At 49.4% G+C, this 21,664-nt stretch overlaps 2 protein-coding genes and 1 non-coding gene across 3 annotated transcripts in view; 2 read left to right on the forward strand and 1 right to left on the reverse strand.

Moving 5' to 3' along the window:
- On the forward strand, positions 1 to 4,571 carry RPL32 (ribosomal protein L32). The gene is made up of 4 exons (XM_070433599.1): positions 1 to 79; positions 1,277 to 1,377; positions 1,959 to 2,140; positions 4,383 to 4,571. The coding sequence occupies exons 2-4, from the start codon at positions 1,282 to 1,284 to the stop codon at positions 4,510 to 4,512; spliced, it is 408 nt and encodes a 135-aa protein (XP_070289700.1). The 5' UTR covers positions 1 to 79; positions 1,277 to 1,281; the 3' UTR covers positions 4,513 to 4,571.
- LOC138992858 (small nucleolar RNA SNORA7) lies at positions 1,066 to 1,205 on the forward strand. The gene has a single exon (XR_011468183.1). It is a non-coding gene; the product is annotated as a small nucleolar RNA SNORA7 (small nucleolar RNA).
- Positions 2,976 to 21,664, reverse strand: part of CAND2 (cullin associated and neddylation dissociated 2 (putative)) — a 26,512-nt gene continuing 7,823 nt past the window's right edge. The window contains exons 6-15 of the mRNA XM_070433600.1: positions 19,978 to 20,083; positions 19,656 to 19,798; positions 17,433 to 17,725; positions 16,479 to 16,620; positions 14,647 to 16,149; positions 12,866 to 12,961; positions 11,408 to 11,577; positions 10,972 to 11,136; positions 8,538 to 8,645; positions 2,976 to 6,659 (exon numbers count right to left, since the gene is read on the reverse strand). Coding sequence (XP_070289701.1) covers positions 6,432 to 6,659; positions 8,538 to 8,645; positions 10,972 to 11,136; positions 11,408 to 11,577; positions 12,866 to 12,961; positions 14,647 to 16,149; positions 16,479 to 16,620; positions 17,433 to 17,725; positions 19,656 to 19,798; positions 19,978 to 20,083 — 2,954 coding nt within the window. The 3' untranslated portion in view covers positions 2,976 to 6,431. The remainder of the gene's footprint in view (positions 6,660 to 8,537; positions 8,646 to 10,971; positions 11,137 to 11,407; positions 11,578 to 12,865; positions 12,962 to 14,646; positions 16,150 to 16,478; positions 16,621 to 17,432; positions 17,726 to 19,655; positions 19,799 to 19,977; positions 20,084 to 21,664) is intronic.

Here is a 21,664-nt window from a genome sequence, read left to right on the forward strand (position 1 = left end):
CGTCCCATCAGGCCTCGCGCGGCACCTTCCCCTCTCTTCCTCGGCGCTGCCTACTGAGGTGGCAGCCATCTCCTAGCCGGTGAGTTTTAATCGTCCGTCATCTGTCTCTCCGCGTTGTCCATCAGGCCCAGTCGCCCCCTCGTGAGGAAGCTTGTCCTTCCGAGGGGTCGTCTCACCGGGTGTATTCCTTGCCGCCTGGCTGGATCGCCTACAGGAATACAACGAGGTGACCCGGCCGGTGTTGGAGGTTGGCTTGCCGGGGACGTTTGCTCGTACGGCGGCCGCTTGGGGTCATTCTGAGCTGCGGGCAGCTTGTTTGTGCCTTGGGGGCGCGGGGCGCCGATTGAAACCAAACGGAGGGGGCCCTCGCTGGGCGTGGAGCGATCCGGGGTTTGCAGCCTCACTGGCCAGCGCCCGAGTCGTTAGGTTACTTCAGTAGATCAGCGATATCCGCCCATGTGTTAAAAGACCTGTTTCTGTTGCCCGACTCTCCCTTCCCCATAGTTCCTGGCCCTGGGTTTACTGCTGCGGCGGAACTGCAAAAAAAAAAAAAAAAAAAAAGAAGAGAAAGAAGCCGAGTTGTCGTGTCGACTCGCTCAGTTACCAAAAATTGGGTTATCGGGTCAGGATGTCTGGGAATCTGTAACTGTAGTTGTCTTGGAGGAAATCAATGGGAGAGGGCTGTGCATTTACTACCTACTGTGTGCGAGCAAATTGACACCTTGAGGAAGGTAACTTTTGAGTTGATCTCTAAGTAGGGAGGCATTTCAAAGGCCCGGGGGCGTTTTAGCAGTGAACCTAGAGGTTTCTCTCTACCAAACGCCTGCCCTAGTCTGGGCACGGCACGCGTTCCACGTGCATTAGTGTCTCCGTTCTTGTAGGTGAGACAACAGAGTCCAGTTCACGTGGTTTGTCAAATGCCGGCATGACTAAAAGGAGATGGGACCGGCTGGGGGTTGGGACACTGGGGCGGAGGATTTGCCTGCTGAGGACGTTTGGGGGCCAGTTTGTTTGGGGCCGGCCATTGGGATTCTTCCTTGGCTTTGAGTGGGCGAGGCGACGCCTAACCTCCCAGGACCGCGTCTGGCGAGTTGGCTAATATTCTGCCAGCTTCGGAGACGGGAGGGAAAACAGCCTGGCAGAGGTACCCATTCCATTCCCCGCTTGCTCCGTAGCTGGCGAGTGGAAGGCACTCTGCGACAGCGCTGAAGTCCCGGGCAAGGACAGCCTCTTGTCAGGACTGTGCTTTGTTTCAAGGTACCTGTCTCTTTTAAAGGCACCATGGCCGCCCTCAGACCCCTCGTGAAACCCAAGATTGTCAAAAAGAGGACCAAGAAGTTCATCCGGCACCAGTCAGACCGATATGTCAAAATTAAGGTATGTGGTCCTGGGGTGGAAGTGGAAGTAGGTGTTGGGGTGAAGAAAAGGGTTCCTGAGTCAGCTACGATTGGGTTTTTGACATCACTTAGTCAGAAGATTACCTTTGGCGGGTGAATCAACAAGTCTGGTTGGTGGAAGAGCTCACTGTAGAAACCTAGGCATTTGTTGGAACTCAGCCTCTTGGAGTGTAAATCGGAATTTAACACTTGGCTGTTTTGAGGTGTCCAGAGGCTTATTTCAGGTGGCCTTGATGGTACGAGGGGTAATTATCCTTATTTTATAGATGAGAAAACTTAAGTCTTGAGGGCATTGTGGGAACCGATTCACTTCATCTTAACTGTGCACAATCGCCTCATGTTCCATTGGTGTGTAATATGCTTTTCCTTTGCTTAGGAGGAGTGTGGATGTGGGTCCACAGGAGCCCTTTATTTCTTCACTAAAAAACATATAAAGAAATAGTGAAAGCCTGTAACCCAAAGACTGCTACTGTTAGTTTTCATTTGGTGCCCTTTTTTCTTCCAAAAGGAAGAGTTGGCAGTCTGCATAGACTAACCCATCTATGTGTTGTTGTTTTTCAGCGGAACTGGCGGAAACCCAGAGGCATTGACAATAGGGTGCGTAGAAGATTCAAGGGCCAGATCTTGATGCCCAACATTGGTTATGGGAGCAACAAGAAAACAAAGCACATGCTGCCCAGTGGCTTTCGGAAGTTCCTGGTCCATAACGTCAAGGAGCTTGAAGTGCTGCTGATGTGCAATAAGTGAGTTGGATCCCCCCCTCTGGGTTCAGATGCTAGAAGTATGCATCTGTGAGCATTTTTGGTAGGGGCTCTAGACCAGCCGTGGGCAAACTACGGCCTGCTTGAAATGAATAAAACTAAAAAAAAAAAAAAAGACCGTACCCTTTTATGTAATGATGTTTACTTTGAATTTATATTAGTTCACACAAACACTCCATCCATGCTTTTGTTCCGGCCCTCGAGTCAAAAAGTTTGCCCACCCCTGCTCTAGACCTTTCAAAATGCATGTGGAGTTGTATATTCTCCCAGGAGCTTAGTGAATGCTTCTTGGGGACTTTAAAATGTTCTGGGAGGAATGTGAGGTAGAGGGTCATGACGGCTTGTCCTGAAAAGTGTAGAGACCCAAAAAGAAGGTCTTGAATTAACACTACAAACGCTGCTGTGTCATTTGGGCAGTCATTTCCAGAACATTGCTTTATTTATGTGAGGGGTAGCCTTAGTCCTAAGGAGCACTTAAACTGTGGCCACAGGTATCTTCAGAATGTTAGGCTGTCTGATGTATAGAGAGTGTGATCAGAGGTAGGGAAAAGGAAGACTACAGGCAGAGGGCACTTAAACAATGTATAGATGCGAGAGTGAATTGAGGGGTCATAACATTGCTTTCTTGTTGTTTTAAGAAAGACACTTGGTGAGCTCTGTGTGAGACTGGTTTGCTTAGGCCAAAACTAGGACAGTGGGTTGCGAAAATAATGCTCATGGGAGGACACAGGTAATAAAAATGAGTGAACCCATTTTTAAAGGATAATTCTTTATTGTTGAATGTATTACATGTCCCCTTTTTCCCCATTGTCCCCCTCCAGCTCGCCCCTGCCCCCCTTCAGCACCCTATTGTCTGTGTCCATGGGTTATGCACAGACAATATTTGGTTGAGTTTCTAGGTTGGAGATTTGACCAGGGATGGAAATACTGGAAATTGTCTTTAGAAAGGATGAGCATAGGGATTAATAATGGTGGAGGCCCAAACTAATACCTGTTGTGTAGCAAAAAATGAATGTAGTGCAAATGTTGCAGTATCAGGAACTATGATTTTTAATCCACAAGTTTCATTTCTGGGCACTTATGCTTAAATAAAATGCAGGGAAACTATAAGCTGGTCATTGCAACAGTAAATGAACAATTTGTAAATATAATACATAAATTAAAAAATTGTCACGTATGGAAAATGCCCAAGCACCAGGGAAAGTATTTAAAATATGTACAGTGTGATTATTAAATACATATGGATAAGGTGAGTTTATCCATATGGTGAGTTTTTTAAAATATGGGGGGGAAAGCCCAAAAGTGTAATACAACTTAAGTCTTCTTGAAAACAAAGATTATGGAAACATTTTAAAATGTAGCTACTTTGCGATTGAGTAGACTCCTTTATATAAAACAAAAAAATGCTTTGTTCTGCTTGTCTCACTGTTAACCTAATTTAAACTGTACATACTCATTGCCTTATTTAATCACTCCTTAGTCTTCTCTTTGCTGAAATTCCAGAGGTAGTATCTTTTCTTAATCCACCTTTTATGGCTTCAGATCACCTCCTTACTGAAATTTGTTCATTAGACCAATTTGTTATATGTTTAGCTGTGTGGAATGGATAAGACCAGTTTTTGGTATACACATGCTCAGGAAATGTTAGGTATTGCTACTCACTGGGTGGCTTGAGCCAATGTTACTTTCAACTTGAATTTTATCTGCAGCAAACAAGTAAAATATTTATGGTCTGGATCAGGGAGCTCCCTTGGATTAATTACACTGTTGGAGTCTGCTCTGCTACTTGCAGTTCCAAAACTTTCAGGAGCAAGTCCAAGCTCCCTGAGACTTCCCCGAGTTGGGCAGTTTGGCCAGAAAGACTGAGGGAGAATCTCAACCTGGGTTCTGGGGCTGAGCCATCCTGGCCCTGTTCATTATTGAATATGTGATTTGGAAATTCATTTCCACCTCGTCTGTAAAATAGAGGTGATAACCTGGATTACATGGCTTCTGTGAGGATTAAATAAGGGGGTAGTGAGGGTGCTTTTTGTTGCAGCTTTGAGAGCTTTGCTAGTAGTGTGGAATTTGGGGTGTGCAGGCGTTGTCATTCAGCAACCATTTACCAGCACCCTCTCTGCCCAGTGGCTCTGGAGGTGAAGTGACCAACGCTGTTGCCTTCCCAGTGGAACACACAATGTTCTGGGCTGGCTTGCTCCTTACCCACTTATGGATTCTCTTCCAGATCTTACTGTGCTGAGATTGCTCACAACGTCTCCTCAAAGAACCGCAAAGCCATTGTGGAAAGAGCAGCCCAGCTGGCCATCAGAGTCACCAATCCCAATGCCAGGCTGCGCAGCGAAGAAAACGAATAGACAGATTGTGTACACATTGTATTTGTGTTAATAAAATCATAAAATTCTGCCATCTGGCATTTCCGTCCTTGGTTTTACTCTCCAGTTTCTGACAGCTTGTCAGAGATTGTTCTTTTGCCTGTTAATGCTCTGAAATCTGCCATTTGGAAGGATACTCGATGCTTCACAAGGCACTGGCCTTAGGTGCCCAGACCAGCCTTGGTCAGCTCCAGTTAGGGCTGGGGAAGACTTGGCCCTCAGACCAAGGTTCTGAGACTCTTCATTGAAGGACCTTGCAGCTCAGAGGAAGCTGTTCTTAGTCTCACTTTTTGTAAAGTTGAATAAATTATTCTGTGGCTCTTGTGGAGATTGAGAAAATGCATGAAAGGATCCAGGTAAATTTCTTCATTAAATTCTTATTCGGTGTTGAAATAGCACAATATAGCTTCTGTCCAAAAATCCAAAATGGGGTGACACAAATCCCTCTATAATGATCAGCCCTGGATGCTTGAAGGTGGCTTTCAATTTCCCTTATGTGAGCTCCCCCAACTCGCTGCTTCAGGCATAATTTCCTTAGGTGTGGGGTCCTTAACTGGTGATAATTGGGACTCGACTCAACACTCCATTACAACTACAGTGGGTAGGATCTAACTTTAATTCTAAGGTTATGCTATGCCAAGAAAGTATAGGTCACATGGGATGTGGCACGTGGTACTCTAGTACAGCTATTTTCAACCTTTCTCATCTCGGGACACAAACTAAAATGTGACACCAAATATCTTTGCCGATCTGGCCAAAATAGGTATAATAGAGTAGTGGTGTGTTTCTTCTCCATCCTGATCAACTGAGCCAGGAATAATACATTAAAATGTTCCTGGTGTGTTAGCCATGCCTGGATTTAAGGCTCGCTCTTTGAGTAGATAAATGTCTTACAGGTTGACTGCTTCCTGTTCAAAACCTAATATGAAACATTTGTGAATTAAATTATTGGTCATTTCCATGACTTCTTTCAATTGATTTGGGATACGTACTGATAAGTGGTTTGACTACTGACGACGAATTGGGCAGAGAAAATTGTAGTTTAGGATCTCCTTTATTAACTTGTTTTCTGATAGCACAGAAAATTCTTTGGCCTGTCGCTTATTTCTATAAGAAAGTTTCTAAAAAGGACACATTGAAAACTTTAGGGCACTAACCAACTGGTTGCCTAGGCAGGGTGACATGAAAGATGGTTTGTACTTAGTAGTAGTGCTTTGCTGTTTACCAGTTTATTTCATAAAGAGTTGAAATTAGAAAAACACGTCCGGTCTAATTCACTACCCACACTCTTACCCCCTGCAAGAAAACCTTTCTGATTTATCACTGCCTGTTAGAATATTTTTTTTTTAATTCTAAAAATGTGAATAACTCAGAAGTATCTGAGTTTTTAAGATGCCCAGCCAAAGCACTGATTCTTGGTATTATCAATTTGATCAAATGAATTATAAAGTGAGAGTGGTGTGACAAATATGGGGCACCAGTGGGAAGAAAGGCCAGCCTGCTGCCTCCTAACCTCACAGCTGTGAGCACAAGAGTAAATACTAAGTATTTTGTGAAGCAGTGCCTCCCCAGCTTGAAAGAACTAGATCAGTGTGGAGTCGCATCAACCTTATGATGTGACTTCACATTGAAAAATTCCACCCCGGTGCTTTGAATGGCTGTCCTGAGTTAAAGGGCCCAACTGTTGGCAGCCTTACAGCTAGCTTCAGGTTGGGGAACCTATGAGTTAGGGTCCTTGGAGAAGGCACTGTAAACCCCAAAGAGGAACAGGAAGGCCCCCAGGGAGATGAAAGTTTAGGAGTAAAGGCCAGTGGCCTTTAGTGGTGGGAGAGAGGCTGAGACCTCAGGCCTGGGTGGGCCCCTTCTCTTGAGGAAGGGCCCATCTAGGACGTGGGGTAAGACTAGCTGAGCTCCATTGAATCTGTGTTAGGTGCTGAGGCAGAATCCTTCTGGATGCTCTCAAAGAGGGTGGCAAGTTCCGGGTTGGATCTGATTTGGGAAGAGAAGTCAGCCATGATGGGGCTTTTCCCCACTTCTGGGATGGTCAGCAAGGCAGCCACTGCCCTCATGGCAGAGCGCTTCAGTTCATCTTGCTTCTCAAACTCCTGCTTCACAGAACCAGCTTTGACCTAAAGTGGGAAACAACGAGCCATCCTTTACTGAGCCTGTCCTAGCACCACAGTCTCTGGCTTCCTCTGCACCACCTATGGCACACTCCCTTGCTTCACAATCTATGGTTCCAGCCTCCTAAGGGTTCCCTTCACCTCTGGGCTTTCTCATTCAAATCAGCTTCAAAGTCACCTAAAGGGCCTCTGAGTAGCCAATCTAAATTACCTTTATTTTTTATAATAAGTCAAAGGTGATGATTCGTGTAAAGTGTTCACTTAATCTTCCCCTGATTAGAAGTATTGGGCTGCATCACTGAATGGATTACTGTCATCTGTCCATTTCTGTTACCTCATCCCCACCCTCTCCCATTTAGAGACTCTCAGAAATTCTCCAATGCTTACGGAATAAAGGTCCTCCCTCAACTTACCCCAGACAACACTAGTCTCTTACCCCTCAAGAATCTAATGGTCAAGAGCTCGGTAATAGGTTGGACGTCCTGGGTTCAAATGGCTCTGCCCTGTGAGAGCTGTGACTTCAGGTAGGACCTTTTTGTCCCTCACTTCTTACAGGGCTGCTGTGAGGATTGAAGGGCCTTGCAGGCTCATCCCCTTCTCTGAAACACTTAGCGCCAGATGTGCTTTTGAAATTCAGGAATTTGAGGAGTTTTAGAAAGGGACAGTACGCAGATGTCAGACGGTAGTCTGATACAATACCCTGTAATCAAATACACTAGTATTTCCTCCACTAAGTTCAGGAAAAAATGTAAGAATATTATGAATATCACAAAAAGGGAAATAAGGTCATAAACAGCCTGGTGCCCGTTCAAGTTAAGTTTTGGTGCCAAACAAGTTACTACAGCCTTTTAGTTTGAGCTTTGTAGGATTCAGAATTGTGGATGAGGGATTGGGAACACAGATGTAACAAGCTCTCATCACTGTGCTCAACAAATAGCATCCTTTGTGCAATCAGACTGAGTGGCTTTCGGGCAGGCCTCGATGGAAGTGAGTGAAGGGTGTCCTGACACTGCGATGCCATTTGCAGCTCCTTCCTGTGAACTGGGTTTTTCTCCAAGCAGTACGGTTCTAGTACACCAGAGATATTTGGCCACAAGAGACTGTCAAGAGCTTGTAGTACCACTGTTTTCTTTGACTTTATACTAAGTATATGTTAAAAATAGAAATTTGCAAGTCAGGTTTCTATTAATAAGTTACCAATTTTATCTGTCTTATCCATATTAAAAAAATTTTTTTTGAAAAGGTGTTACTACTTCGAAATTACTGCTCTATGGGTGTCTCCTCTATAAGGTCCAATCTAAAATACTCTGCCCTCTTTGTGATTAAGTCTTTTGCTCTTCCAAAACCCAAATTAGTTCTTCATTCAATAGGTATTTACTGGGTAATGTACCCCCTAGGTGTGCCACGCTCTGTTCTCAACACTGCAGCTTTCCGTGAGACCTTTTGCCCGGATCCCTACACTGGACCCTTGAGGCACTCCAGTCTAGCAGCAACTCTGCCCCATACCAATCAGTCAACAAATGATTTCTGCTAAGAGTGCCTCAGTTTCCCAATTAGGATGTGAGAAGAGGGAGCCCATCATGTTCAATGTTGTGTCCCTAGTACCTTGCACAAGGCCTGGAAATATTTAAAGAATGACAGAGACAGAGCAGGGTTTGAATCCCAGCTCTGCAATTTACTAGCTGTGTAGCCTCAGCCAACAACTTGGCCTCTCCAAGCCTCTGTTCCCTGTATATACAACAGTAAGAATAAGAAGTAATAAGAACTACTTCATAGGATGACGATGATTAAAATAAGCCCTTCCCACACCACCTGTATCTTAGGAGGTTCTTGGTAAATGGTAAATGATCAGCAGAGGGCCCACAGGGGTGGACAGGGGCTTACTTTGGCAATACAGGTGGCCCTGAGTGGCTCAATGAGCCGGTCCACCCTCTGCAGGACAGGCGCAGGACACAGGGTAGCCAATCGTGCGAGCATGATGAAGGTCAGCATCTGCCCAGGAGGAAGGAGATAGAGTACTTGGTGAAATGGCCCAGGACCACAGGCCCTGGGGAAGAGCCGAGACTCAAGTCCAAACTTGAGCACTAATTCCCACTCACACCCCTGCCAGTGTCTGGTAACACCAACTATGCCAACTATACTTGATTGTCCTGAAGAGAATCAGATCAGAAGAGACACAAAGTGTGTGTGTGTGGTGGGGGGGTGGGGCAGTTCTCAAGCTCAGATATACCAACTGGGCCAGGCAGGTACTGTTCATGGGTGAAGGGGTCAGATGGGAACTGGGAAGGAGTAGAGTCTACACTCCCGTCAGCAGCTACTAAGCTCCACTCTATTGTGGCTAGATGGGAATGTGGCCCAGACTTGACAGACTGTTTTCAAAAGAAACCCTGATTTTCATGTAAAATCTCTCAATTTTTAAATGTTGGCACCTGATTTAAACAAAAACTACTGAATGTGAGCCAGCCCTGGCCAGGTAGCTCAGTTGGTTAGAGTGCTGTTCTGAGACACCAAGGTTGTAGGTTCAATCCCTGGTCAGGGACAAGAATCAATCCATGAATGCACAAACAAGTGGACCAACAAATCAATCTCTCTCTCCCCCTGCCACCCTCTCTTTAAAATCAATCAATAAATAGAAAATAAAAATTTTATGAGCCAATTAACATGCCTACAGGCCTGGATTCAGCATGCAGGAGAATAATGATGACCTCTTTTGAAAATGTTAAAATCCTCACAAACGATACACAATATAAAGGGAGGTTGTTTTGGAAATCAATATGTCCTGCCCATCCCCACCAGCTATCTACCCTGCCCTCCACATGCCCCACAGCAAAGGAAGAAGACTGGGGCAGAACAGCAAAAAGTTATGACTCAGGGCTCCTCCACCTCCTGCCTTGTGCCCTTGAACTAGCCAGGTCTCTGGTTTCTCCCCTGCAAACTGGGCATCTAAACTCACTCTCCAAAGGTTAAGGTGAAGGCTTGATGAGATAATCGTACATTGCTCAATAGATGTCTCACCCACCCTCCTCAGTACCAATAGGGGCTGGGTAGGAAATATGGATTTCAAACGACCACCCTTTATACTGTGTATCATTTACAGGGACTTTACCATTTTTAAAAAATATATATATTTTATTGATTTTTTACAGAGAGGAAGGGAGAGGGATAGAGAGTTAGAAACATCAATGAGAGAAAAACATCGATCAGCTGCCTCCTGCACACCCCCTACTGGGGATGTGCCCGCAACCAAGGTACATGCCCTTGACTGGAATCGAACCTGGGACCCTTCAGTCCTCAGGCCGAGGCTCTATCCGCTGAGCCAAACCAGTCAGGGCAACTTTACCATTTTTAAAAGCGGTCACCATTATTCTCCAGGCTGAAGCCAGGTCTGTAAATGTATTTAACTGGCTCAAACAATTTTTTTGTTTGTTTTGGGGTTTTTTAAGTCATCCCAAAGTTTGCACTAATGCCCAGGCCTTGTCCTGTGCTCAAGAAGGGCATTGGCCAGAATGAAAGGTCAGGCAAGAAGGGCATTGAAGGTCAGGCAAGAAGAACATTGGCCAGATGAGAGAGAAGAACAAAGATTTGCTCAAGCATGGAAAAAACCCATGAAAAATAACTCACTTTTATTACTCAGTGGGTCTTGGCCATCTTTCACATCAGTACACAGACAGAGAACTAGCTCACTCTTTAATGTGGCTGGGATTCCATGACTGGAGGTACCCAGTTTATGGAGCCAGTTCTCCATAAGTGGACATTTAGGTAGCTGCCAGATTTTCCCAATTACCAGAAATCAGTGAAGAAAAATCTTGAACATAAAACTCTGAACATGTGCAGGAATCAGTCCAGAGGCTCTTGGACATGGAAAAGCTTTTGTTCTTGTTATTGCCAACCATCCAAAGAGCCTGCCAGTGTAGACTCCCACCAAAGGTGTTTGAGACATGGGTTCTCTTTATATATATATATTTTATTGATTTCAGAGAGGAAGAGGGAGAGAGATAGAAACATCAATAATGAGAATCATTGATCGGCTGCTTCCTGCATGCCCCCTACTGGGGATGGAGCCTGCAACTTGGGTATGTGCCCTTGATCAGAATCGAACCCAGGACCCTTCAGTCCGCAAGCCAATGCTCTATCCACTGAGCCAAACCAGCTAGGGCAAGACATAGGTTCTTACCAGAAAAAAAAAAAAAAAATACAGCTATTTTCATGGGGGTTCCTGAGGTAGGAAGTGAGGGACAAACAAGCAGTGGGCCCAGTAGTGCCCTGGCTGTCCCCTTGGAATAGGGTGGGCATGGGTCTGGCAGGGGACTCATCCTACCCGGATATCATAGTGGTCCTTCAGGCCGTCCTCCACGTGGTTCAGGAACTCGCAGATGACCAGCTGGCCCAGGCAGCTCTCGAGCAGTGAGTACATGCACTCAAAGGCTGCCTTCCGCACATCCAGCCCATCATCCACTGTGTGCTTAAAGGGCCCCATCTCCACCTGCAGGAGGGAAGGATGTGACCCCAGAGTGTAAGAACACCTCCTCTAGTTGCTGCTGCATTCCCCACTTCTGTTGTTCATTTTACCTGTGAGAAGAAACTGAGGCTCAGAGTGGATTAAGTTGCCCTGGCAGGGTCACACAGCTGGAAGTGGAGGGTCCAGACTTGACGTAGGCCATGGAGCCTGGTCATCTGATGAGCTGGACCCTAACCCTCAGCAGGGCCCCACCAGTCAGGCCCAAAGCTCCCGCTCAGTCCTCCTGCAGCCTCACCTCTCGGATAAGGTCTCGGCGGATCTTTGTCTCCCGGTAGAGGAGGGGCAGGATGTCATTCAGCAGGTCCCGGACCAACGAGGGCTTATTGTGCACGGCTGAGTTGAAGAAAGTCAGAGTGGCCCTGCGCACGTTCAGGTCTGGGTCCTGCAAACTCTCCATGAACTCTCCTGGCAGAAAAATGAGAGGGGATGTGAGAGATGGCACAGCCAAGACACAAACCATCTCTACCCCCACATCAGTTGCCTGGTCCATGTGAGTCATGCATACCTGGCTGAATGGGGGTGAACATGTTCTGAGCATCTACTTTGCACAACAAGCCTTCGAAGTCCAGATAAGAATGTGGACTTAAGTCCGGCCTGGGTTCAAATCCAAATTCTACCACTTCCTAATTCTGGGACCTTGGAAAGCCTCGGTGTCCTCATCTGTAAAATGGGGATAATAGCAGTATCTATTCTGTAGCAATGTGTTTATGATTTAAAATGTGGTAGTATATAAAGCACATAGCAGAGGCCCTGGCACAAGGCAAAGATCCTACAAATATTAACCTGATATTATTATAGATGAGGCTCCTGAAGGTCAGAGAGGTGAATAAACTTACACAAAGTCATACTTTTCTGAGTAAATCTTTTTGGATAGTTTAGACTTCTCTGTATTAATGTTTTATATATTGAATAAATAAATAAAATCAAGAACTGGTGCCTGGCCTATGTGGCTCAGTGGTTGAGCATCGACACATGAATCATGAGGTCACCAGTTCAATTCGTGGCCAGGGCATATGCCCAGGTTGTGGGCTCAATCCCCAGTAGGGGAGGTGCAGGAGGCAGCCAATCAGTGATTCTCTCTCATCATTGATGTTCTATCTCTTTCTCTCTCTCCCTTCCTCTCTGAAATCAATAAAAGTATATTTAAAAATATATATAACAACAATAACAAAGACCCATAGGCTTGGAGCTCTGAAGAAGTGAGCCTGGTCCTGCAGAGGCTCCAAGGAAGGAGGGCTAAGCCTCCTCCCAACGAAGGCTCCTCGAGCTCCTGAGGCCAGAAGGTCCCTCAGACAGGGACAAGTTAGGGATCCACTCTCCCTTGCCATGGTGCAGCCCTGCCCAGTTAGGTGCCCACTGAAGCCAATGTGTTAGAGAGGTTGGTAGTGTTCATGGAGCACTTTCTCCCTCAATTATACATGGAGGCTCCAAAACTTTAGAACTGCAGATTTCCATGTCCCCATTTTACAGATAAGGAAACTGAGGCTCAGAGGTGAGAAGGGGCATGTTGGGCTCACTCAGCAACTCAGTGGCAGCAAAGGAGTTTGAACCCAGGCCCTGCTGCTGTTATGATGATGAGGTGGTCTCCTGGTTCCCAACTCCCTTCAGTTAATGTGTAAGAAAAATCAGCTAAAGCTCAAGGGCTGTGTAGGGGACTGAACGGGGCTGGAGACAGAGGGGATGCTCTACTCACTAATGAAACTCTTTAGGAGGGGGTCAATGGGATGGGGCTGGTCCAAGATGAGGAACTTGACCGCTGTGATGACAGTGCTCCGGGTGTTCGGCTGACCTGCAGGACAAGAGACAGTGGCTTGATGAGGGGCAGGGCCAGTCCTGGAACCTACAGGTGAGAAGGTGCCTCCGTGGAAGACAAAAATATACCTCTCCCCACCTGAAACTCCCCAAAATCTTTGGGAAAGTCAATGCTACCATTTCCCTTGGCAGCCTAGAATCTTCCTGATTCTTCCTGCTGCGGCCTAGAGAGTAAAACTGTCAGTTTGCAGGTGACCACATTGCCAGATACAAACAGAGAACCAAGAACTCAAGACCAGACCAGCCGGTGTTTCTCAGTGGTTGAGTGTCGATCCAGGAACCAACAGGTCTTGGGTTTGATTCCTGGTCAAGGCACATGCCCGGGTTCCTGACTTGATCCCCAATAGCAGGTGTGCAGGAGGCAGCCAATCAACGATGTTTCTCTCTCATTGATGTTTCTACCTCTCTATCCCTCTCCCTTCCTCTCTGAAATCAATAAAAACATATTTTTTTTAAAAAAAGGAAGAGAAGTGAGATGGAGACCAGAGTGAGGGGCTTACAGGGAGAGACAACTGGGAAGTCCCGTGAACTCGCTAGAAGCAGGCCACCAGTTTGGCTCTGAGCTTTCTTCTCCGAAACCAGTGGTAAAAAGGACATGGGACTGGTTAGCTGGTTCAACAGAATGCATGAGGCAGAAACAAATCAGAGCTTGGAAAAGGCAGGGCTGCTCCTCATCCTGAGACTCGCCTCTCAAGAGTCCTTGTGAAGAGCCCTGCGAGTTTTTTTGTGTTGTTGTTTTTTGGGGGGGAGGGGGCACCTGGATATGAACCAGAGCCCCGCGAGTTTAACAGGGAATGAATGCTCTTCCTGTTCATGCAGGTGAGGGCTACACAGCTGCTTCTTATCAACCCAGCAAGGGCTTAACACAGTGGTTCTCAACCTTGGCTGCACATTAGAATCACCTGAGAATCTTTTTAAAATTCTCGAATGAGGCCCAGAAATCAGGATTTTAAAAAGATTCCCAGGTGTTTCTAATGTGCAGCCAAGGTTGAGAACCACTGGCTTAACATAATCACCAACATAGCAACAGCAGCAGGTACGCAGGGTTGATTAGGTACCACAACACTATACAAAGCACTCTGCCTACCTTATGTGACATGATACACCCAATGACCCTATCAGGGGACCAGCTGACCAGCTCCAGGCGTGGAAGCCTTTTGTTCTCAGGGGCCCAAATAGCCCCACAGGTACACCTATCTGCTTTCTTCCTCCCTGAGCTGTTGAACACCCTGATCTGCCCTGATCTGACCACACAGAACCTGCCCCCTGGTTCCTGCTCGTCCCTCTCCAAACCCCAGGGCATGGCATCCCGTCTTAGTCTACATTTCCATTTGCTCCTGACTCAAGCTAGCCCCCAAAAGCTCGACTCTGCAGCTGCAGTATCTCGCCCCTCAGAGAACTGCTTTTATTAACCTTCGCCTGGAACATGAGGGTGCTGTCCACACCAAGGATTATGAAAGTGGCATCATGACATGTTTATGTTGAAGATCAAGGACTCCGTCTCCTCCACTCCAGAGATCTCACAGGAGGAGGCCTGTAAGTCTCGGGAAACAGTGTTTAATGACTCCTCTGCCTTTATCTTACACACAAGATCCTAGCTCACTATGTGTGGTATGTCAGAAGCTCAGGGGCAAACTGCCCACCAGTGATCTGGGCGCATACCTGCAGCAAGTTGCTTCCGGAGTCGGGGCAGAAGGAATGGTGGGTTGGCGAGGACAAGCTTCCCGATGCACTCAGCCACTACCCCCCGGGTGCCCTCCTCGGCACCCTCGCAGCACTGGAACAGCAGGGCCCAGATGTCCTCGGCATAGGGCTTTAGGCTGTCAGGCTGGGCAGCCCCCAGGGCCTCCCTGAGCGACTGCAGCAGCAGGTACTGCCTCCTGGGCTCGGCCTCTATCTGTCCCAGCAGGAAGGGCAAAAAATCGGGCAGGTTCCCAGCGCCCACACGGCCTAGTGCATAGGAGGCTGCAGCCCTCACGTCCTCACTGGGTGACCCTAAGGCTTCCAGGAGCACAGCTTTCAGCTCCCGCTGGGGGCCAGGCCCGGCCACCTGGCCCACCTCAGCCAGCGACAAGAATGCCAGGACCTTGACCCCCGTGCTGGAGTTGGGTGACCTGGCATCGCAGACCAGGCGGTTAGCTGTGCCGGCTGCCTCCTGGGGACAGGCAGCTGTGAGGGCTGCCATGCACCGAGCCAGAGAATGGAACACCTGCTTGTGCAGGCCCGGCCCACTGTCCCCAGCCTGGTCATAAACAGGCGCAGTGAGCAGGCCCATGAGCTTGGCATAGTCCACACACGGTGGCCGGGTCCCCACCAGAGCCTGCAAGAAGCCTTGGGCAGCTGCCAGCACACCTGCTGGCAACAGGGGCGAACGCAGCAACTGCAGCAGTTCTGAGAGCACAGGGCCACTGACCTCAGCCAAAGAGGCTGGCTGGGCCTGGGTCACTGTGGTTAGAAAGTCTACAGCCAGCTGGGCCACATGCATGTCACTCTCGCTGACCAGGGCAGGCAGCTCCGCCAACACCACCCGAACAGCAGATGGAGGGAGGCTGAGTCCCTGGCTCTGGGCCAGGGCGTCCAGGGCAGCCAGTGTGGCCAGCCGTAGCGCCCGCTGGTTCTTGCGCAGGAATGAGGCCAGTATGGGCAGTGACTCGGCCAGGATGGGCTGCAGGTCAAGCTGCAGCGGGGACACAGCCACGAGCGTCAGGGCCTTGACAGCAGGCAGGCGGGTGATCTCATTCCGCAGGCGGTCCAGGAGGAGCAATAGCGATGGCTGCAGGTCATCCCCCAGCCGGTCACCCAGGTGGCCCACCAGGTGGCCCATGCAGGAGATGGCCCGCTCCTTCACCTCCTGGTCCAGGTCGGTGGCACGGAGCCGTGCCAGGGTGGCTGCGGACATCTCTCCAACATATGGCTCGGGGTCCAGCGTCCGAGGCCTGTCCAGGGGCCACAGGGCCCGCACCAGCTCCTGCAGCACCAGCAGGGCCTCGGCTGCGATCTTGTAGAAAGGGTCAGACACACAGGCCATGACCGGAGGCAGGAGGGTGGGCAGGTGTGGGTGGAAGGCCTCGGCGGGCTCTGTGCCCAGCAGCCCCTGCAGGAATGCCAGGGCATCCATCCGGATGGTGGAGGAGTTCGTGCGGTCCGCCAGTGAGAAGACGATGCCTGCGGGATGGGTGCAAAAATTATGGGCCACAGTCCCTGAGCCAACACAGTCCTCCCTGGGTGCGAGGGCGGAACACCCACAGGTGTTTGAGCTGGGTGGCTCTGAGGCAGCAGATTCTAAGAGGCCAGGGTTTGGCTGGGGCCAGGGCTGAGGGACACAAGGCCATCTGAAACCAGGAGGTAGGGCCTGCACTCCAGCCTTGTACTCACTGCTGGCAATGGGGAGCCACTGGATGTTGCTGAGTAGGGTAGGGGCACCCTCAAGGATTGGGGGCCAGGATTCTGGAAGAGGCCCAGGACAGCAGATACCAGGTTCCAGTCCATCCTACCTGCTACCAGCACAGGCATGTGCTCTGCCAGGCTGCCAGGGAGGATGCCCGCCAGCTCAGTGAGGAGGCTGAAGCATCCCTGGCGGACCCTGACACTCCGATCTTTCAGCTGCCGTTGCAGGGCCTTGATCACAAGGGGCACCTGTGGGCAAGTGAGGGGAGGTCAGTGACCACCCAGAGAGCTTTGACACCTCAACTCCTGAGGGGCTTTGCTGGGTGCCCATTGGGGACCCCAGCGTGGAGAGGATCGCTCCACCCCAACCTTTTCATCACTTGCTCTGTACCAGACATCTGATTCTATACTCAGGCCTTCTGAAGTAGGTACTACACCTCGGCCCACCTTCCAGATGGAGAAGTAGGTACAAAGAGATTAAGTAACTTGCTCAAAATGACACGGGCAGTCTGGCTCTCACCCCTGCACTCCAAGGGCCCATTCTCTTCCCCAGCTGGGTTCTCCCCAGATGAGCTCATCTGCTCCCCAAGCTTCAGATGCCAGCACAAAATGACACCCGATCTACACTGTCAACGCCAGACTTGAGTGCTGACTGCCCACCTGATGTCTCCATTTGAACATCCGAGAATCTCGAACATAAATGTCCAGAACAGAACTCTGGACATCGCCCTCTTCATGTTCTGCCACCTCAGGGGACTGAACTCCATGAGCCAGAGCCTAGAACTCACATGCCACCTCCCTGTCCCTTCCCCCACAGCCACTCTATCAGCAAGACCCCAAAACTGTGTGGTCCAAGGGCAGGGCTTTTACTAGTATTTGTCCTGTTCCCCGCTGTGCCCCAGCCTGATGCACAGAGCCGGGCACACAGTGGGTGCTCAATATGCACACGTCAGTGGACGGATAGACGGTGGGGTGTGTGGATGGATGGAAGGGTTGTGAGAAGGTGGGAGGGTAAGTTGTGAGAGGGGGTGGGAGGGGGAGAGAGGTGAAGGTGCGCCCACCTGTTCTCGCAGCATGTGGAGGCTGCTGCCAGTCTGGGTAGGCTCCTCAACGGCCTCCACCCATCCCTTCGGGGGCCGCGTTTGCCGAAGCAGCACGATGTAGGCCCCAAAGACATCAGCCTTGACATTCTCCTCACGCTCCCTGAAGCGGCGGATGAGCGCTGGCGCCAAGGTGCAGTGGAAGGTGGGTAGCAGGTCAGGCCGAGAGCTGATCAAGGCTGCCATGCACTTGGCGGCTGCCCGGCGCACCTTCCAGCTCATGTCATCGTCGTCACTGTACTCGTCCTCACTCTCTGGGGCAGGAACCAGACACCCATGGAGCCCTGCACTCTGTAGCAGATGGACAGGGAGCGCCTGCCCCACCCAGGTGGTCTCCCAGGATGGAGAGGTGAAGAGGGAGCCAAGCCCATGTTTCACCTTTTGATGATCATTACTTACACATTATAGGGGTGGGCAAAAGTAGGGTTACAGTTGTGAGTACATGAAACACAGAGTGTATTCTTGCATTATTGTTTATTAATTATTGTATTTTCCACATGAACAACTGTAAGCCTACTTTTGCCTACCCCCACAATAGGAATGTTACCTACCATTTAATGAACACCTACTGTGTGCTGGGGATGGCACCAAGCACGTCAAATCCACAACCTCATTTTAGCCTCACAACGACCTTGTGAGACAGGGATTACTTTCCCACTGTAGAGATGAGAAAATTGGGGGTCAAAGGGAAGTGATTGGCCCCAACTTACACGAGCAGGGAAATAGCTGGAATGAAATCAAAGTTCTCCTCCTGCCTCCATACTCTGGTGTAGTCCCCTAGTTTGACTACACCAGGGAAAAAACTGACTTCCAAGTCTTTAATGAGGACCTAGAGAATCCATTTGGGGCATAAAACCCATCCTTTGGTTTCAGGGCTGGCTGTGTGATGTTTCATTTATGGGGATTCCAGAAGGGAAGAGGTAAAATAGGGCCTCCTTTTGCATTGCCCCACCCCACCCTCTCAAGGGTCCCAGCCTCTCAAGGGTCCTGATTGCTTGGCTTCTAAGCAAGAAATGCTCTGTTTGTGTGGCTTCCTACAGACAGCTCCCCTGAGAGGCCAGAGCCCACACAGTGCCTGGAACCCCATTTTATAGATGAAGAGATGTCTAGAATAAAGATCAGAGATGGTGAGAGCCTCTCCTGAGGGCACACAGCTAGGCAACAGGATAGCTGAGATTCAGGCCCACGAGGCTCCCCTATAACACCTGTGGAGACACCCAAGGCTCAGAGGGGGATGGTCCTAGTCACAGGCTCAGAGGCCACAGTGTTCTTACCCACGCTGCTCTGCTGAAGACTCAGACTCTCAGAGCTGGCATCTGGACAAGCCAGCTTGTCCCATGGGATGGTTGCATGGGTGCAACCTGGCAGCTTCGCAGATGTCCCCTCTGAAGGACCATTACCTGTTACCTCCACCCTGTGCCACCCATGAAGAAATTTCCACAGCTCCCTGTTACTGACAAGAAAATGCCCGATCTCCCTGGCTTGGTATTCGAGGCCCCAACATGCCTGTCCAATCTTGTCTCCCACCATCCCATCTCATTCCAAGTACCCCACCAGACCCCAAATCCCTTGCCTCCATTGATGTCCTGCTTTGAGAACACAAGGGGCACCCAGCTGAGTGACTAACTGGATCACAGACACAGAAGGAAAGTAGCCACTGAGTTCATTCCCCATCCAGGTATCATTCTACCATTCGAGCTTCACTCTGCTGGGTTAAAGGATTACCTCTTGGAAGCCATGACAAAAAGGGTAGCGATGGCAGTGTAGAGGTCAAGAGGTCTTTCGGACATGGCTCCAAGTCCCAGCTATGCCACTTCCTAGCTGTGTTACCTCAGAGCTGTGTTATCTCAGGCAAATCACTTCTCACAGTCTCAGTTTCCTTGTCTAAAATACGGGGCTAATAACGAACACCTGGTTTTCTAGGGTTACTGTAAGGAACCTGAAATAAGAGAGTGCTCCGGACACCAGGAGATGCTCAATAAATGTTAGTGACTACTGCTACCCTTACTGTGCAGTCAGAAAGGCTGGAGACAGTGGAGAATCCAGATTATGGAAGGCAGGGCTGGAGCCCGAGGAACAGCTGGGATCAGGATAAGGGCATTATATGTGGCCCATCTTTGGCTGGGAAAGGGGGGTCCCAGGAAGGCTGCACTCATTTCCACCCTCCTCAAGTTGGTCACCCACCTTGCTCACTGAATTCACTATCCTCTGTCTCCATCTGCTCCTCATCCCCGTCACTGTCATAGTTATAGTTGGGGTCATGCTTCATGTACTGGAGGCACAGGCTGGTTACATTGGGCACGTGAGGGCCCATCTCCTTGGGGCACCTGTGGGGTGGGAGAGGGAGGCTCTGGTGGACCCGGGAAGGACAGGGTAGGCAGTGGGGCCCAGTGATGAGTCCTGAGATCTTACTGCTCTGAGGCCAGCATCCTGCCCCCAACCCTGCCCCACCAACTTCCCAAAGAAACTCTGGGGCCCCCATCTTCCAGCATCCCACTGCACCTACTTCCTCAGGAAGGCTTCGAAGGCCTGGAGGCAGGACTCCCGGAGCTCATCATCATCCAGGTTGCAGAACTCCTCCACCAGAGGCACCAAGCGGTCCAGGTGGGCCCCTGTAAGGCCAGGTGGGTCACTGAGGACAGGCCAGAACCTCTCCCAGGCTCTCCTAGCCCGCAGCACTCAGTCTGTCCCTGCACCTGCATCCCTGGCCACTGCAAACCCAACCCAGAGGCTTCAGAGTCAAGCAGATGTGGGTTCTAGCTCTGACTCTGCCACCTATGGGCTCTGGGAGCCTGGGCACGTCACAACACTTCTCTGACCTTGGTCTACTCATCTTCACAGTAGAGGTAACAATGCCTACCAGATAGAGATTTTGTGAAGATTAATATGATGCAGATAAAGAGCTTCGCCCAGGTCCTGGCACACAGTAGGCGCTCAATAAGCAGCGCCTGTTGTTGAAATGATTACATGTCCTTGCCTTATTTCCTGTACTAGGTTGTAGCCCTGGGTGGAAAAAGGGGAGAAGCAGGTACTGCCCTTAGAGACCAGACAAGAGGGGCCTTTGCCTGATCCCTGGGCTTTAGAGGGTCCCCCCCTAGCCCTTCTCCAGCGACCCCCTCCCCCACTTTCCTGCCCACCTGACCCTGAACCTTTGTCTGGGTCCTGTGCAGGCCTCCTTCCTGGGTCCATGCTCCCAAGACTGGCCACGGGGTGGCTGCAGTTTGTCGTGAGAGGGTGGAGAGGAGAAGGGCGGGAGTAGATAGAGTGTGGACTTCGGGCTGGGGTCCCCAGGTGTGCATAAGGCCGCTCTCAGGGAGAGAGCCAGAGGGAAGGGAGGGGCAGACCATGGCTAACTCTACCCACACTGACTTTTTCTAGCCCGGAACTCCAAGGCGTTTGAGAGTAAATTCAAACCTGATTGCAGGATTCCATTTCCATAAAATTAATTTATGGTCGCAGAAAACAGATCAGTGGTTGCCCCGGGGGGGGGGGGGGGGAGGGGGGAGGGGGCGAGCGCCTAAGGAAGAGATGGACCACAAAGGGGCACAAGGAAACGTTTGGGAGTAATGGGAATGTTCTGCATCTTGACTGTGGTAGTTCCATGGGCGGACCCAAAGGCGAAAACACACTGAATGGTGCACTTAAACCAGTGATGGCGAACCTTTGGAGCTCGGCGTGTCAGCATTTTGAAAAACCCTAACTTAACTCTGGTGCCGTGTCACATATAGAAATTTTTTGATATTTGCAACCATAGTAAAACAAAGATTTATATTTTTGATATTTATTTTATATATTTAAATGCCATTTAACAAAGAAAAATCAACCAAAAAAATGAGTTCGCGTGTCACCTCTGACACGCGTGTCATTAGGTTCGCCATCACTGACTTAAACAGTGTGCTTTATTGTACGTATAGTCTCCCAATAAAACTGCAAAAATCCAAACCTCGCTTGCAGGTTGTTATGAAGGTATAGTTGTCAAAATAAGAAGATAGAAGTATTTTACTTTTTAAATTTTTAGTATATGTGCTGCCAAAGCGAGCACTTATTTATTTTTATAACATTTTATTTAAGTTTGGTGAAATGATTTATAATTATCTGAGGCTCAGAAGCAGATGGCTCTCAGGGCCCATTCTCCCAAATTATTAACCCCACCCCCTTCTAGAGGTGGCCCGCCCCAGGCTCCGCCCCCTCAG

The sequence above is a fragment of the Myotis yumanensis genome, unplaced genomic scaffold (assembly GCF_028538775.1).
Source record: "Myotis yumanensis isolate MYYU_CA2020_CCGP unplaced genomic scaffold, mMyoYum1.0.hap1 SCAF_14, whole genome shotgun sequence".
Taxonomy (NCBI): Eukaryota; Metazoa; Chordata; class Mammalia; order Chiroptera; family Vespertilionidae; genus Myotis; species Myotis yumanensis.

What these genes read in the sequence shown, in the direction of transcription:
- RPL32 (XM_070433599.1), top strand. Translation starts at nt 1,282, where the DNA reads ATGGCCGCCCTCAGACCCCTCGTGAAACCCAAGATTGTCAAAAAGAGG. An exon ending in ACCGATATGTCAAAATTAAG is followed by an intron (nt 1,378 to 1,958) that starts GTATGTGGTCCT and finishes GTTGTTTTTCAG; the next exon opens with CGGAACTGGCGGAAACCCAG. An exon ending in GTGCTGCTGATGTGCAATAA is followed by an intron (nt 2,141 to 4,382) that starts GTGAGTTGGATC and finishes ATTCTCTTCCAG; the next exon opens with ATCTTACTGTGCTGAGATTG.